Below are 13,836 nucleotides of genomic sequence, written 5' to 3'. Positions count from 1 at the left end.
TATATGCTGCCACTCCCCTAGGGCTCGGAGCAGCTTACAAGAATGGCTAAAATCTAACAAAATTTAAAAGCAACTTAAAACAATTTAAAAACAGCAATATTAAACATTAAAAGCCTGTCGAAACAGGTATGTCTTACATGCCCTGCGGAAAGCTGGTAAGTCCCGCAAGGCACGGACTTCAGGTGGCAGGGTATTCCAGAGTGATGGTGCCACTACTGTAAAGGCTCTGCGTCTGGTTGCTGTTAGACGCAAGGTCTTGACACTGGGAATTTCCAATAGATCTTGGTCCTCAGAACAGAGGGATCTCTGGGGTTGGTAGGGGGTGAGGCGGTCCCTCAGGTACATCGGCCCCAGACCATGCAAGGCCTTAAAGGTGGGTACCATCACTTTGAAAGTGATCTGGTGCTCAATTGGTAACCAATACAGCTGTAGTAAGATTGGGGTTATGTAGCATCTCATCAGAATTCCCGCAAGAAGCCGAGCAGCTGCATTTTGTACCAGTTTGAGCTTCCGGATCACCAATAGAAGAAGGCCAATGTAGAGGGCGTTACAGTAGTCCAGTCTTGAGATGATGTAGGTGTTTGGACTGATGTGAAAGGGGAGAGCTGAAATAGCCAGATTGAGAATTGGTGGGGCATAACCCTAGCATTCCCAGTCTCCATTGTATCTAAAACTATGACCTTTGCTCTTTTCTCAGGGAACAACATGCTGCTGGTGGGCGTCCATGGCCCTAAGACCCCCTGTGAGGAGATCGTGGTGAAGCACCTGGGCAACCGGCTCTACAACGTCACCTACCTGCTGAAGGACAGAGGGGATTATGTGCTGGTGGTCAAGTGGGGAGATGAGCACATCCCCGGCAGTCCCTTTCACGTCTCTGTGCCTTAATTTCCCCCTCCCCGCCTGATTGTAACACTGCCCTTCCTCCTGGGTCCCAATGTAGTACCACTCCCCTTCCTAGAGACACTGCTACTCTCTTGGATGGGCAGGGTTTCTGTGCCACTGAGGCTGGCTTATGGGATTGGGAGGGAGCAGGTTGCTCTTAGGATGAGTGAGAGGGAATTCCTGTGGATCTGTTTACATGCAGCACTAACTACTTCTTTTCCCATCCAGTTTGTCAGTGATTTTTCCTTTTCTCCCTTTTGGGGCAGGAGGCAGGACTGATGACACTTTTTTTTTTCTTTGCCAAAGCACCGGCTTTGTGCCCATGAACTGAATCTATCCCACTTCCTGGATTTTCCAGGAAGTTGTCTACCCTATTAACAACAACAAAAGTTTGGCACCTGGCTACTACATATGCGTATCAGTGCCATCCACTGCTTGAGAGAAACCACTGCTCCCAAAGGAACTGCAGACGGCCTGTCTCTTTCGTCTCTAGATCTCCTCCTTTCCCATTTTATGGCTTGAGATGGAAGCTCTATTGATAACAGATAACCTAATGGCAAGAGCCGCTCCTTGCTTTGCCAGTTTTATAACCAAAAACCTTTGTTTAGTCCTTCCAAGACTTAAGTCGTGCACAAATGCCAAGTCCTTTCTCTGATGAGGGAAGGGGAATAAAAAGTTCTGCTTCAAATGGTTCTCTCTTGTTTTTCCCTCTATTCTACTTATTCGGGGATTTGAGACGCATGCTCTGTCACAAGTAGATTGGCTTTCCCTTGTCGTGGTTGGTTTCCGTTTTCCTCAATTACCGTATATACTCAAATCTATATAAATAAAAATGTAATTTTCGTTTGTGGGATTAACAGAACTCAAAAACCATTGGACGAATTGACACCAAATTTGGACACAAGACACCTAACAACCCAATGTATGTCCTTCACTCATAAAAACACTAAAAAACACAGCAGAAGGGACTTTAAAAGCGCCCCTTCACCTCACCATCGGAACCGCATTAAGTCCACGAATCCTGATGAATGGATTTTCTTCTACCACACTTGTACAGCGTGGATTTTCTTCTACCACACTTAATGCTTTCATACAGTTGCTGCATACGGCAGGGACCCGGCCACTGCCATTTTTGAGCTCCCCCCACCAGGCCCGTAGCCAGGATTTCGATTCGAGGGGGGGGGCTGAGTTTTTTTCAGGGGGGGTTCGGGGGGGGGGCTGGGTCTGAGTGAAAGAGGGTCTACCCTAGCAAACCTTTTGTATCATTATCCCAATACCCCCATGCATATGGGATATATTGAGTATGGTGATCAGATCATGATATGAATAAGCATAACAGTTTAAATAATGCACCAGTAAGGCCTTTTCGCGAACCACCATGAGAATTTCGGGGGGGGGGGCTGAAGCCCCTCAATCCCCCCCCCCCCCGGCTACATGCCTGCCCCCCACCATATGCAGCAACCACAGATTCTCCAGTCCGGATTGCAAGTTTCAGCACCCGCTCTATAAGATGACTCCCGGCGTATAAGACGACTCCCATGCATAAGGCTACTCCCGTGTATAAGACTACTCCCGTGTATAAGACTACTCCCACGTATAAAACGACCCCTGACTTTTGAGAAGATTTTCTTGGGTTAAAAAGTAGTCTTATACGCCAGAATATACGGTACATTAAATTTGGCCCTTTTCTTTTGAGAGTTTATAGTTTTGGTTAATATGGTCTCTTTAGAAATCTCTTGGTTCCTCCAGTGTGACTCCAATCAACTTCCTCTGGTCATGCTGGAGGACCTAGTGATTCCTGGAGATATGTTTTCTCAAGTACGAAAAAGGGGTTCCCCCCCCCCCCCCACTTTCATATCAGTCCTGTACTTCAAATCCAAACAAATGTACAGGGCCAGCTGTGGTATATCTGAGCTGGGGAACTTGTTGACTCCAGATATTGTTTGACGGAAACTCCTATCAGTCCTATTCAGCATAGCAAATGGCCTTACAACATTTGGAGAGCTAGATTTCACCCAACTCAGCTCTACAGGTTGGGCTACTGCTTCAGAAACGAACAACACATACTTCCAGAGTGTGATTCCCTTCCATTTCTGGACAAACCAGTGAAAATATTGAGCAGATAAGTTATTTTTATCACTATGGATCTGATACTGTTATCAAACAAATTTAGAATGGCTGTTGACAGTGAGATCCAAGCTACTGTGGGTTTAGCCTGGTGAGAAAAAAGAAGCCAATATTCCAAAATAAATCTCACCAAGTTCTGGGCACCACAATTCAAGAGAGATATTGACAAGCTGGAATGTGTCCAGAGGAGGGCGACTAAAATGATCAAGGGTCTGGAGAACAAGCCCTACGAGGAACGGCTTAAGGAGCTGGGCATGTTTAGCCTGAAGAAGAGAAGGCTGAGAGGAGATATGATAGCCATGTATAAATATTTGAGAGGAAGCCACAGGGAGGAGGGAGCAAGCTTATTTTCTGCTTCCTTGGAGACTAAGGCGCAGAACAATGGCTTCAAACTACAAGAAAGGAGATTTCATCTGAACATGAGGAAGAACTTCCTGTGAGAGCCGTTCAGCAGTGGAACTCTCTGCCCCGGAGTGTGGTGGAGGCTCCTTCTTTGGAAGCTTTTAAACAGAGGCTGGATGGCCATCTGTCAGGGGTGCTTTGGATGCAATATTCCTGCTTCTTGGCAGGGGGTTGGACTGGATGGCCCATGAGGTCTCTTCCAACTCTTTGATTCTATGATTTTATGTTGAAGCAGAAGCCACCGAGGTATTTATTTCTGTTCCAGCTGGAAAAGGATGATGGCTGCAGTAATCTGCTGAAAAACCACCATGTCGCAGTATAAGAAATTACACATTTTATAGTTTTCCCAGTCTGAATTTCCCTTGCCTGCCCCCAGAACCGACTTTGCTGTGATTTGTCCCGACATCAGCAAGCTGGGAGGAGTGGCTGGGGGCTGGTGCAGCGCATCCAATGAGAGCCCAAGCCCAGCTTCGGCCGCTCAGCCAGTGATGTGAAAGGAGGCACAGCAACAGTAAAAACAAAGACAAATAGTTGCTAAATGATGGGATTATGAGTGGCCCATACCAGACCCTATTGAAAAGCGACCTAGGTGATTGCTGTAAACCCTATTGATATAGAGTTTTGAAATAGAATCATAGAATCAGAGTTGGAAGAGACCTGATGAGCCATCCAGTCCAACCCCCTGCCAAGAAGCAGGAATATTGCATTCAAATCACCCCTGGCAGATGGCCATCCAGCCTGTTTAAAAGCTTCCAAAGAAGGAGCCTCCACCACACTCCAGGACAGAGCCAGTCCATTGTTCAAAAGTACAGCGATACTGGTTTCGTTATGGGATCTTGTGGATCTATTCTTCTAGGAAGGGGAACATCATTGTTGGAGGAACAGCGGCATCCCCTTCTCTTAGCAGAGGGGAAATATCCTTTGTGAAGAGTGTTAAAGTGTCCAAAAAGTTACCCAATTCTTAAGTGGTCTGATTCTCCGAGGTTTAAGGGGCCATCTAGTTATTGTCTATATTGTGAAATGCTTGAGAGTCATTCCACAGAGTCATACCCAGGCAGCTTGTAGCACCTGAGTCAGGAAGAGCGGGTCAGAGTTCATAAAAAGGTCACCTTGTCTCATCTATATAAATAAAAATGTAATGTTCGTTTGTGGGATTAACAGAACTCAAAAACCATTGGACAAATTAACACCAAATTTGGACACAAGACACCTAACAACCCAATGTACGTCTTTCACTCAAAATTTTGATTTTCTCATTTGGGAGTTGTAGTTGCTGGGATTTATAGTTCATCTACAATCAAAGAGCATTCTGAACTCCAGCAATGACGGAATTGAACCAAACTTGGCACACAGAACTCCCATGACCAACATGGGCATTGACCTTGAGTTTGGGAGTTGTAGTTCACCTACATCCAGAGTGCACTGTGGACTCAAACTCAAACACTGTGGACTCAAAGCTTGGCACAAGTATTCAATATGCCCAAATATAAACACCGATGTAGTTTGGGGGAAATAGACCTTGACATTTGGGAGTTGTAGTTACTGGGATTTATAGTTCACTTACAATCAAGGAGCATTCTGAACCCCACCAACGACAGAATTGGGGCAAACTTCCACACAGAACCCCCATGAGCAACAGAAAATACTTAAGGTCATTCAGTCCAACTCCCTTCACCAGGGCAAGAAAAATAATCAAAGCCCTCGTGACAAAGAGCCATCCAGCTATAGATATAGATAGATATATATGATTCACACACAGAGAGAGATATAGTACCATAGATTTGAAAGGGACCCCTAAAGAAGGACAATGATATGTTGCATGTTCTAGAGTGGGCAAACCAGACAATCTCCACATCAACACTGAGTCTCTGGGTCGCCTGAGGGCTGAGAAGGGCGGTATACAAATATAGCAAATAAATAAATCTCGACATCAACACTGCCAAAGAAACAGCAAGAAATACTGTTTACCCACAAGCATAAAGGAATTACATATATTAAAAACCAACACTTCCTCATTACTTTAATTTCCAGATCACCAGACTGTGCCACAGCAACACGTGGCAGGGGACAGCTAGTGTTTTATAAATACATATATGAAATTATTGGGCATATACAGAGGTTCATAAAGAGAAGAGGGGAGCATACAGGATTGGGAACAGATGGATCCTTGTTGTGGTTGTTAGTCCTTGTGCAGAGTGGCCAAAACTTAACTCTTATTACAACATAACATTCCAGCCTGGTGTCTGGGGGGGGGGGGGGGGGGGTCACCTCCGTCTACAATATTAGGGCTAGATGCCTCTTAGCAATTGTGTATTTTCATCACTGCATCTTATACAAAAGCAGCATATTGTTTCAAGTGTGATTGAAAGCTAAGAGGCATTGGCTAACATTTGACAGTATTTGGCTAAGATAAGAGTCTCCTTGTCTTTCCTTTTTTCAATACCGCAGAGAAACAAGTAAGAAAGTATTATAGGGTGTGGCTCTTGGCTCAGTATTCAGACTCAATTGTGGTCAGGTCTGCTGAGGTAGCCTGTATTTGCACAAGAATGCATGATACAAGTACTGCATGCTTATTTATAGAAAAGAACTGTTTGTCTTGGGATTTTCAGGGATCTCCTGTGCCTGTAACTTCATTCCAAAGGTACACGCATGGGGGTTATCCAAACAGTCCACTATAGCAAGGACTGAAACAAATCCTGTAGTCCAAGATGACCTGCTTACACTGAGTAGTCGTCTGCCTTTCATAGCTTGGACTTCAATCTCCAGAAATCCCAGTCGGCATGGTCAGAGATTCTGAGGCCTGAAGACCAAAATGATGAGAAGTCCGAAAAAGTCCTGAGAACCATAATTCTAACATTTAGATGTTTAAAACATTTGCAGAATGGTCATATGAGGCAATCTATAGTACAGGAATGGAAAAAGTAGATTGGGTGAATTGCAATAGATCACCGATGTATTCTGACTTGGAATTGCTGGGTTCTTTTGAGTTTTCTGGGCTATATGGCCATGTCCCAGGTGGGAGAAAGAACTCTTGTCTGTTAGAGACAGGTGTAAATTTTTCAGTACAGAAAAGAAGAAACTACCAGTAGAAAAACTAAAAAAAAAAACCCTCTAAAATCATAACAGTAAATAAAGAACAACACTAAAAAAAACAAGGGAATTCCATAACAGAAACAATCAGGGACAGCTAATCACCTCCCAACAAAGGATTCCCCCAGGCAGTAAGAAGCCAGACCTTGAAACTGCTGGGCCATTACATGCTAATCAAGGTGGTCAATCGAAACATTAACACCTACCTCAAACAGACAAGAATTCTTTCTCCCACTCTGGACATTCCACAGAAATATAAATCCAATATTCCTAGTTTCCAACAGACCTCACAACCTCTTAGGATGCCTGCTATAGATGTGGGTGAAATGTCAGGAGAGAATGCTTCTGGCCAGACAGCCTGGAAAACTCACAACAACCCAGTGATTCCAGCCATGAAAGCCTTCGACAATACATTGACTTGGAATTGTCTGACAATTGCAACAACAAAAACGTATTCTCCCATTGCCTTCCTACCCAATGTGTATTCATGGCTGAGTTGGTATTTAAATCCTCATCTCCAGAGTAATTGGCCAGTGTTCAAACCACGACACCATGCTGGTTCTGAAAATAATTCCTGTACTGAGCATACGCTCAGAGACGCTTTTATCTCTTAATTGTGAGAATATACTCGGAATCAGGTCCCTGATTTTGGGAAAGAAGGCAAGATACAAATACACTTTACAGTAATAATCTTTGTTTCAATGTATAGAACTTTCCTATGAGCCTAACAATATTGTGTTGTTCTCTTTGCACAAGGGAACATGCACACTGGCACTTTTAATTAGATGAGCAATCTGGGATGCTATTTTCTTGTTTAATTCATAATGACTTTGGTTATAGTGAAGAATGCCAAAACAGGATTTTTACTCAACGCAAAACTGTACAAGGCTCTATTGAGCAATCTGAGTGCTATAGCATGCTCTTGCTTTTTCAGGAAATAAAATCTTTAGCTGGAGGAAGTGAAAGAAATATGTTTGTTCTTCCCTAAAACATAAGGAGGGGCACTATGTTTAAATTTCAGGGTTTGAAAAATATGTGAAATAATTACACAAGCATGTGTCTCCCTTCACTGCTGTGAAGACTCCCTTCACTCCCTTCACTGCTGAGCAGCTTTACCAACTGAGCAGAAAACAAAAAGGAAATGGGAGCGCCAAAATACTGTTTGCTTACCGTTGAAAATTACCTAGGGCCGCCTCTGAATATCAGTTTTAAATATTGCTATATTGTACTATATCAATTATACGGTAATATTATTAGTAATATTACATGTAATATAAATATATCATTATAATATCATATTATTATCAGGTAGTTCCACAGATATATAAACCCATTTTCTTAATTCCAACAGACCTCACTACCTCTGAGGATGCTTGCCATAGTTGCAGGCGAAACGTCAGGAGAAATGCCTCTAGAACATGGCTCTATAGCCCGAAAAAACCCACAAGAACCTAGTGATTCCAGCCATGAAAGCCTTCGACAATATATCATATTATTATTATTATTATTAGTAGTGGTAGTAATCTGATAAATTCCTATATATTTGTATTCTATTTTAATAGGACCAGATGTATGTTGTATGTTGTGTTTGCAGTGTTTTTGATAAGGCCAACTGGCTAATCAATAAAAATTGTTGTTGTTGGTAGTAGTAGTAGTAGTAGTAGTAGCATATTGCATTACATTATAATATTATAAATGCTATATGTATATACAATATATTATATATTATATTATTATATATGACATTATAATATTATAAATATTATATGTATATACAATATATATTATTATATATTATATTATATTATATAAAATAGTATACCTTATATCAAGTGGCAAAATTAAGATTTTCTGATTTCTTGATTTCACTGCCATATGTGGTTGAATCAATGGATGTCGAATCCATGGATATGGAGGTCTTATTGTATCTGCTAGCCAGTGATCGTTTTGGCAGGGGATTTCTCCAATCACAGACCAATACACAGTTCCCCACGTTGTACATTGGGACAGCCTTTGCTATAAAGCTCTTTCCTTTGATACTCCCTGGGCTTCCTTCCTCAGAGGAGGGACTCAGGGCACCAATCCGAGCTCTTTCATACACTGGATTTGGGCAGCCCGCTAATGAGTGCTGCTGAAGCTTAGAAAGGCTAAGGTGGGCTTAGGCTTTGAATCTCTTGGGATGCCTCAACTGCCCTGGTATGTCTCCAAGTTGGCACAGAAAGATTGTTGGCAGGCAGGGCAGCAGCTGAGGAACATCCCAAAGCTCACTCTTTGCTGAGATATTCCCATTTTTGGGCATAGCTCCCTCTGGCACACGGAGCCCTTGGCTGAGAAACCAGCACCTCTCGCCTGCCTTTCCGGCTGCATTTCACACTGGGAAGAGGCGCATGTTCCACTGCATTACTGCCCCCGACTCACCCACCCGGCCCCTCTTCATTCCCCATCTGGATAGGGTCTCTTCCCTACAAGTGTTCTTCCTCTGCCTTCCTCTAAAAGACACATTTGCAGCTATTGGGCCTTTGCCAGCCAGGACAGCTGCAGCCGTTGCTCTTGGGGGGCGGAAGGAACATGATATTTCCTCTCAACGGACTGGTGACAGGAGGCATCTGTTTGCAATCTGTTCTCCAACCTCCAAGGATATCCCACCTGGGGTGTTTCCAAATTAATTACAAGATGAAGCTCTTTTGTCTTTAATAGCAGCATGGATGAAGGACGCCCAATCTCCTACGTCTGCTGACATTTACTTGATTTGATTTTCTCCTCTTCCTCTTCATCATCAACATCATCATTATGGAGGAGGAATAGTAGTTGATAATACTACCATTATACCTCTGATTGATAGTTGCCGTATCCGTACCCTACTCACCCCACCAGCTCAATAAATATCTTGAGCAATGATTAATCGATTTGCCCCAAGGAAATGGGAAATGGGTTGTTGTAAGTTTTTTCGGGCTATATGGCCATGTTCTAGAGGCATTCTCTCCTGACGTTTCGCCTGCATCTATGGCAAGCATCCTCAGAGGTAGTGAGGTCTGTTGGAACTAGGAAAATGGGTTTATATATCTGTGGAAAGACCATGGTGGGACAAAGGACTCTTGTCTGCTGGAGCTAGGTGTGAATGTTTCAACTGACCACCTTGATTAGCATTTGACAGCCTGGAAGTGCCTGGAGCAATCTTTTGTTGAGAGGTGATTAGATGTCCCTGACTGTTTTCCTTCTGCTGTTTTTTTTTTAGTGTTTTAATGTTTTGATTTTATATTGTCGTGCTGCTTATTTACATTGGTTTTGTATTTTATGTTATTTTATTTTCTGATTTTCTGTTGTGTTCTTGTGTTATATTGTGTTTACTGTATTGATGAGCGTGGCTTCATGTAAGCTGCCCCGAGTCTCCTTGGGGAGATGGGGGGGGGGTATAAATAAAGTATTATTATTATTATTATTATTATTATTATTATTTTGTATTATGTCTGTTATAACAGGCTGTGTTTTTATTTTAGTTGTTAAGTTATAATTTGTGTTTATATGTTGGGTTGCTTAAATTTTGTTAGTATGGATGTATTGTTGTATTCGGGTGCTGAATGTTTGCCTATTATGTTTGGAATCCACCCTGAGTCCCTTCGGGGAGATAGAGCGGAATATAAATAAAGTTATCATCATCATCATCATCATCCTTCATCTATCCTCTCAAATTAAAACTCAAGGTGACTCACTTTAGAAGAAGTAGAAAATCGGAAAACACAAAATCAAAATTAATACAGAATGACATTACACTGGTCAACATGCATTTTGGTGCCTCAAATGATAGCCCTATTTCTGTGTGTATTTGATCTGCTGGTTCCATAAATGCCACCAACTATCCCCTATCGGCTTTAGTTTTTGATATAGAGAACATATGCCATCTGTTCACCCATCCAAAGCAATTTTCTGAATCAGCATCCCAAATAATCCCAGGAATAGTCCTCAAAAACAAGATGCCAAGATTTATTTTTTTGTTGTTGGACTGTTTACTCAAAAAAATCAGACATTTGCTTCCAGTCTGCTTCCGGGCACAATTCAAAGTGCTGGCTTTAGAGATGTCACAGGGGCCAATGGAAGTTCCTTTAAAATTGTGTGCATTTTAGTGGCGGTGTGGTGTTTGTAGTAGGAACATAGGTTTGAAAGAAGCTGTCAATCTTCCTTCCTAAAGGAACCATCAACCACTTTATTTTACTTAGAATTTAATTTGTAGGGAAAATTATGATTGATGATTAGCCTAATTAAATGATAGGAGACTGATTAAATTGTGGAGTAGTATCTAAGTGGGTGTACTTCCCGATTTGCCCTTGGCTGACTTTCTGCTTAGTGCTCTGTCATATTTTTGAAATGATCGGGTGCAAACGTTTTTGAAGTGCGTCTGAAAGAAGCCCACAGGACGTTCTCCATCTCTTTTTCTCTTGTCTTTTTTTAAATGTTTGCACAAACCTACTGAACATGAATTGTAACTGAAATGAAGCTGTGTATTTAGGGTGACCTACGGGTGGAATGCAAACGAATGGAATACTTTATTGTGCTGTTCAGGATGACATGGATGGGAAATTAATTTATCTTCTGAGAAAGTTAAATAAATCCTTGTAATTATTTCCAAATGTGCACCTACAGATATAAAGCAGCTTATGTAAATTTTATGCAGATCCATCTCTCTACACTAGTGCCCTGAATCTTTTAAGTATCTAGCAACATTCACACAGGTCATACAGCTTTATCCCAAGATTGTCTGCCCTGACTAGCAAGACTAATCCTGTATATGGACAATGATATTTCAATGTATTGTCGAAGGCTTTAATGGCCGGAATCACTGGGTTGTTGTAGGTTTTTTCAGGCTATATGGCCATGGTCTAGAGGCATTCTCTCCTGACGTTTTCCTAGTTCCAACAGACCTCACTACCTCTGAGGATGCTTGCCATAGATGCAGGCGAAACGTCAGAAGAGAATGCCTCTAGACCATGGCCATATAGCCCAAAAAAACCTACAACAACCCAATGATATTTCAACTACATAAAGATCAGCGCTTAGTGAATCCATTCATAATGAGATTATGGCAGCTCTGCCCAACCTGACACTGTAGTGTCTTTACATAAATGATCATATTTTGATTATCGATGCCAGAAGCTGAATTGTTATATTCAAGGGTGTAATTATTGTGTGTGTTGGGAGGAGGATAGCATTATCCCCAGATACAAATTCTACATTCCTAACTGAACTAGAGCCCTGGTGGTGCAGCGGGTTAAACCGCTGAGCTGCTTAACTTGCTGACCGAAAGATTGGTGGCTCAAATCCGGGGAGCTGGGCGAGCTCTTGCTGTTAGTCCCAGTTTCTGACAACCTAGCAGTTCTAAAACATGTAAATGTGAGTAGATCAAGAGATGCTGCTTTGGTGGATCGGTAACGGCGCTCCATGCAATCATGCCAGCCACATGAGCTTGGAGGCATCTATGGACAACGCTGGCTCTTTGGTTTAGAAATGGAGGTGAGCACTGTTAAGGTAAGTCCTTGCAGGACACAAGTATATGTGTGAAGAAAAGCCGTATTGTTTGTAATTATCTTGTTCAGCTGACTAAGTAGGTCAAGCAGCAATCTTGTGCCACGCCGAAGGGGCAATAATAATAATAATAATAATAATAATAATAATCCTTTATTTATACCCCGCTACCATCTCCCGCAGGACTCGGTGCGACTTACAAGAGACCGAGCCTAAATACATCAATAAAACACAACAACAACAACACAACAATAAATAACTCATAACAAAGCAAAACAATAACAATAATATCACGACGCATTTAAAACTTGTCGCAGGGCCAAATGTAATGATTTTTTTTAAAATGCTGGGCATGTTCAAGAGAAATAGGATGAATATTTTAGGGATAGGTGGGCGTGCAGACAATTCTAAATCTCTCGTAAAGTGCATTTGGGACCTATTACTTGGGATTCCTTATTCTGGGAAGGCACACTGGAACATCCACGTTTTCAAGCCCCTTCTACTGACTGCCAATGTTGGGGCCTGCCTGATGTCCTTGGGGAGGGAGTTCCAGAGTCATGGGGCCACCACCGAGAAGGCCCTGTTCCTCGTCCCCACCAGTCGTGCTTGCGATGCAGGTGGGATCATGAGCAGGGCCTCTCCAGATGAACGAAGAGATTGTGTGGGTTCATATACGGAAATGCAGTCACGCAGATGGGTCCCAAACTGTTTAGGGCTTTGTAGGTAAACACCTGCATCTTGAATTGGGCCCGGAAAATGAACAGCAGCCAATGGAGCTCCTTGAACAGGAGGGTTGACCTCTCCCTGTAAGGAGCACCAGTTAACAACCTGGCCGCTGCCCGTTGAACCAACTGAAATTTCTGGGCCATTTTCAAGGGCAGCCCCACGTAGAGTGCATTACAGTAGTCCAATCTGGAGGCTCTAAATGTTTGAGGTTTTTCAATGCATTGTGGTGGGTGCTGGATGCTGATGGTGAAATGGCTATTTACTTTAGGTTTTGATTTCCCATTTGTTGCTTGGAAGATGCTTTATTTTATGCATGTTACAAAGTCTGTGTGAATATGTTGCACTGCTGATTTTTGTATGCAGCATTGCCAGTTTTGTTTCATCTCTGCAAAGTAAAGAGAGTAAAGATTTTCTGTTTACCTTGGCTATTGGTCTGAGACTATTTTGCATCTGGGTTTTTGGGCATTATGACGCTGGAATAAAACCACAAGCGCCACGACTGGACTTAATGTCAAGGGAAAAACCTTTCTCTTTACCTTTAAATGAACTATTCACCAGTCTCCATATTTTTAGTACTGCAGAGAGAGAGAGAGAGAGACTGTCTAGGACTGTGTGATGTATCGGCGAATAATGCGTGCAGATCCCAGTAAGGTGGCCTTTTGCAGATGGCAGATGGTAATTTTGTCAGTGCCGATTGTGTTTAAGTGCAGGCCAAGGTCTTTAGGCACTGATCCCTTACAATATTTTAGAAATATTTTAGAAATGATCCCCTTCCAATTTATTAATGAGTATTAAAACACTTTTTTCATTGATCACACAGGCCTAATGTATGCCCTTAACACAAAATACAATGGATTCCCAAACTTGCAACAAACACAAATCCATTACAAGTTGTAGTATCTAAATCACGAAGGTAAGTGTTTTTTTCAGCTTATATCATACAATATTAAACGTATATCCAACTTATCGCTCAATGCTGTATTATATAAGTTGGGTATACATTTAATATTGTATTATATAAGCTGGAAAAAAATATCTTTGTGATTTAGGTACTGAAGTCGAACACGACCCCCTCCTCATAAAAGATAGTAA

General features: G+C 42.2%; 1 protein-coding gene across 7 annotated transcripts in view; it reads left to right on the top strand.

Moving 5' to 3' along the window:
• Positions 1 to 1,572, top strand: part of FLNA (filamin A) — a 169,209-nt gene extending 167,637 nt beyond the window's left edge. For all 7 annotated transcript variants that reach the window (XM_067464199.1, XM_067464196.1, XM_067464197.1 and 4 more), the window contains one exon: positions 698 to 1,572. In XM_067464199.1, coding sequence (XP_067320300.1) covers positions 698 to 885 — 188 coding nt within the window. In that variant the 3' untranslated portion in view covers positions 886 to 1,572. The remainder of the gene's footprint in view (positions 1 to 697) is intronic.
• The last annotated feature ends 12,264 nt before the right edge of the window (positions 1,573 to 13,836 follow it).

The sequence above is a fragment of the Anolis sagrei genome, chromosome 2 (assembly GCF_037176765.1).
Source record: "Anolis sagrei isolate rAnoSag1 chromosome 2, rAnoSag1.mat, whole genome shotgun sequence".
Classification (NCBI taxonomy): domain Eukaryota; kingdom Metazoa; phylum Chordata; class Lepidosauria; order Squamata; family Dactyloidae; genus Anolis; species Anolis sagrei.
Note: the sequence above shows the minus strand (reverse complement) of the source record. Positions and strands in the feature narration are given on the sequence as shown.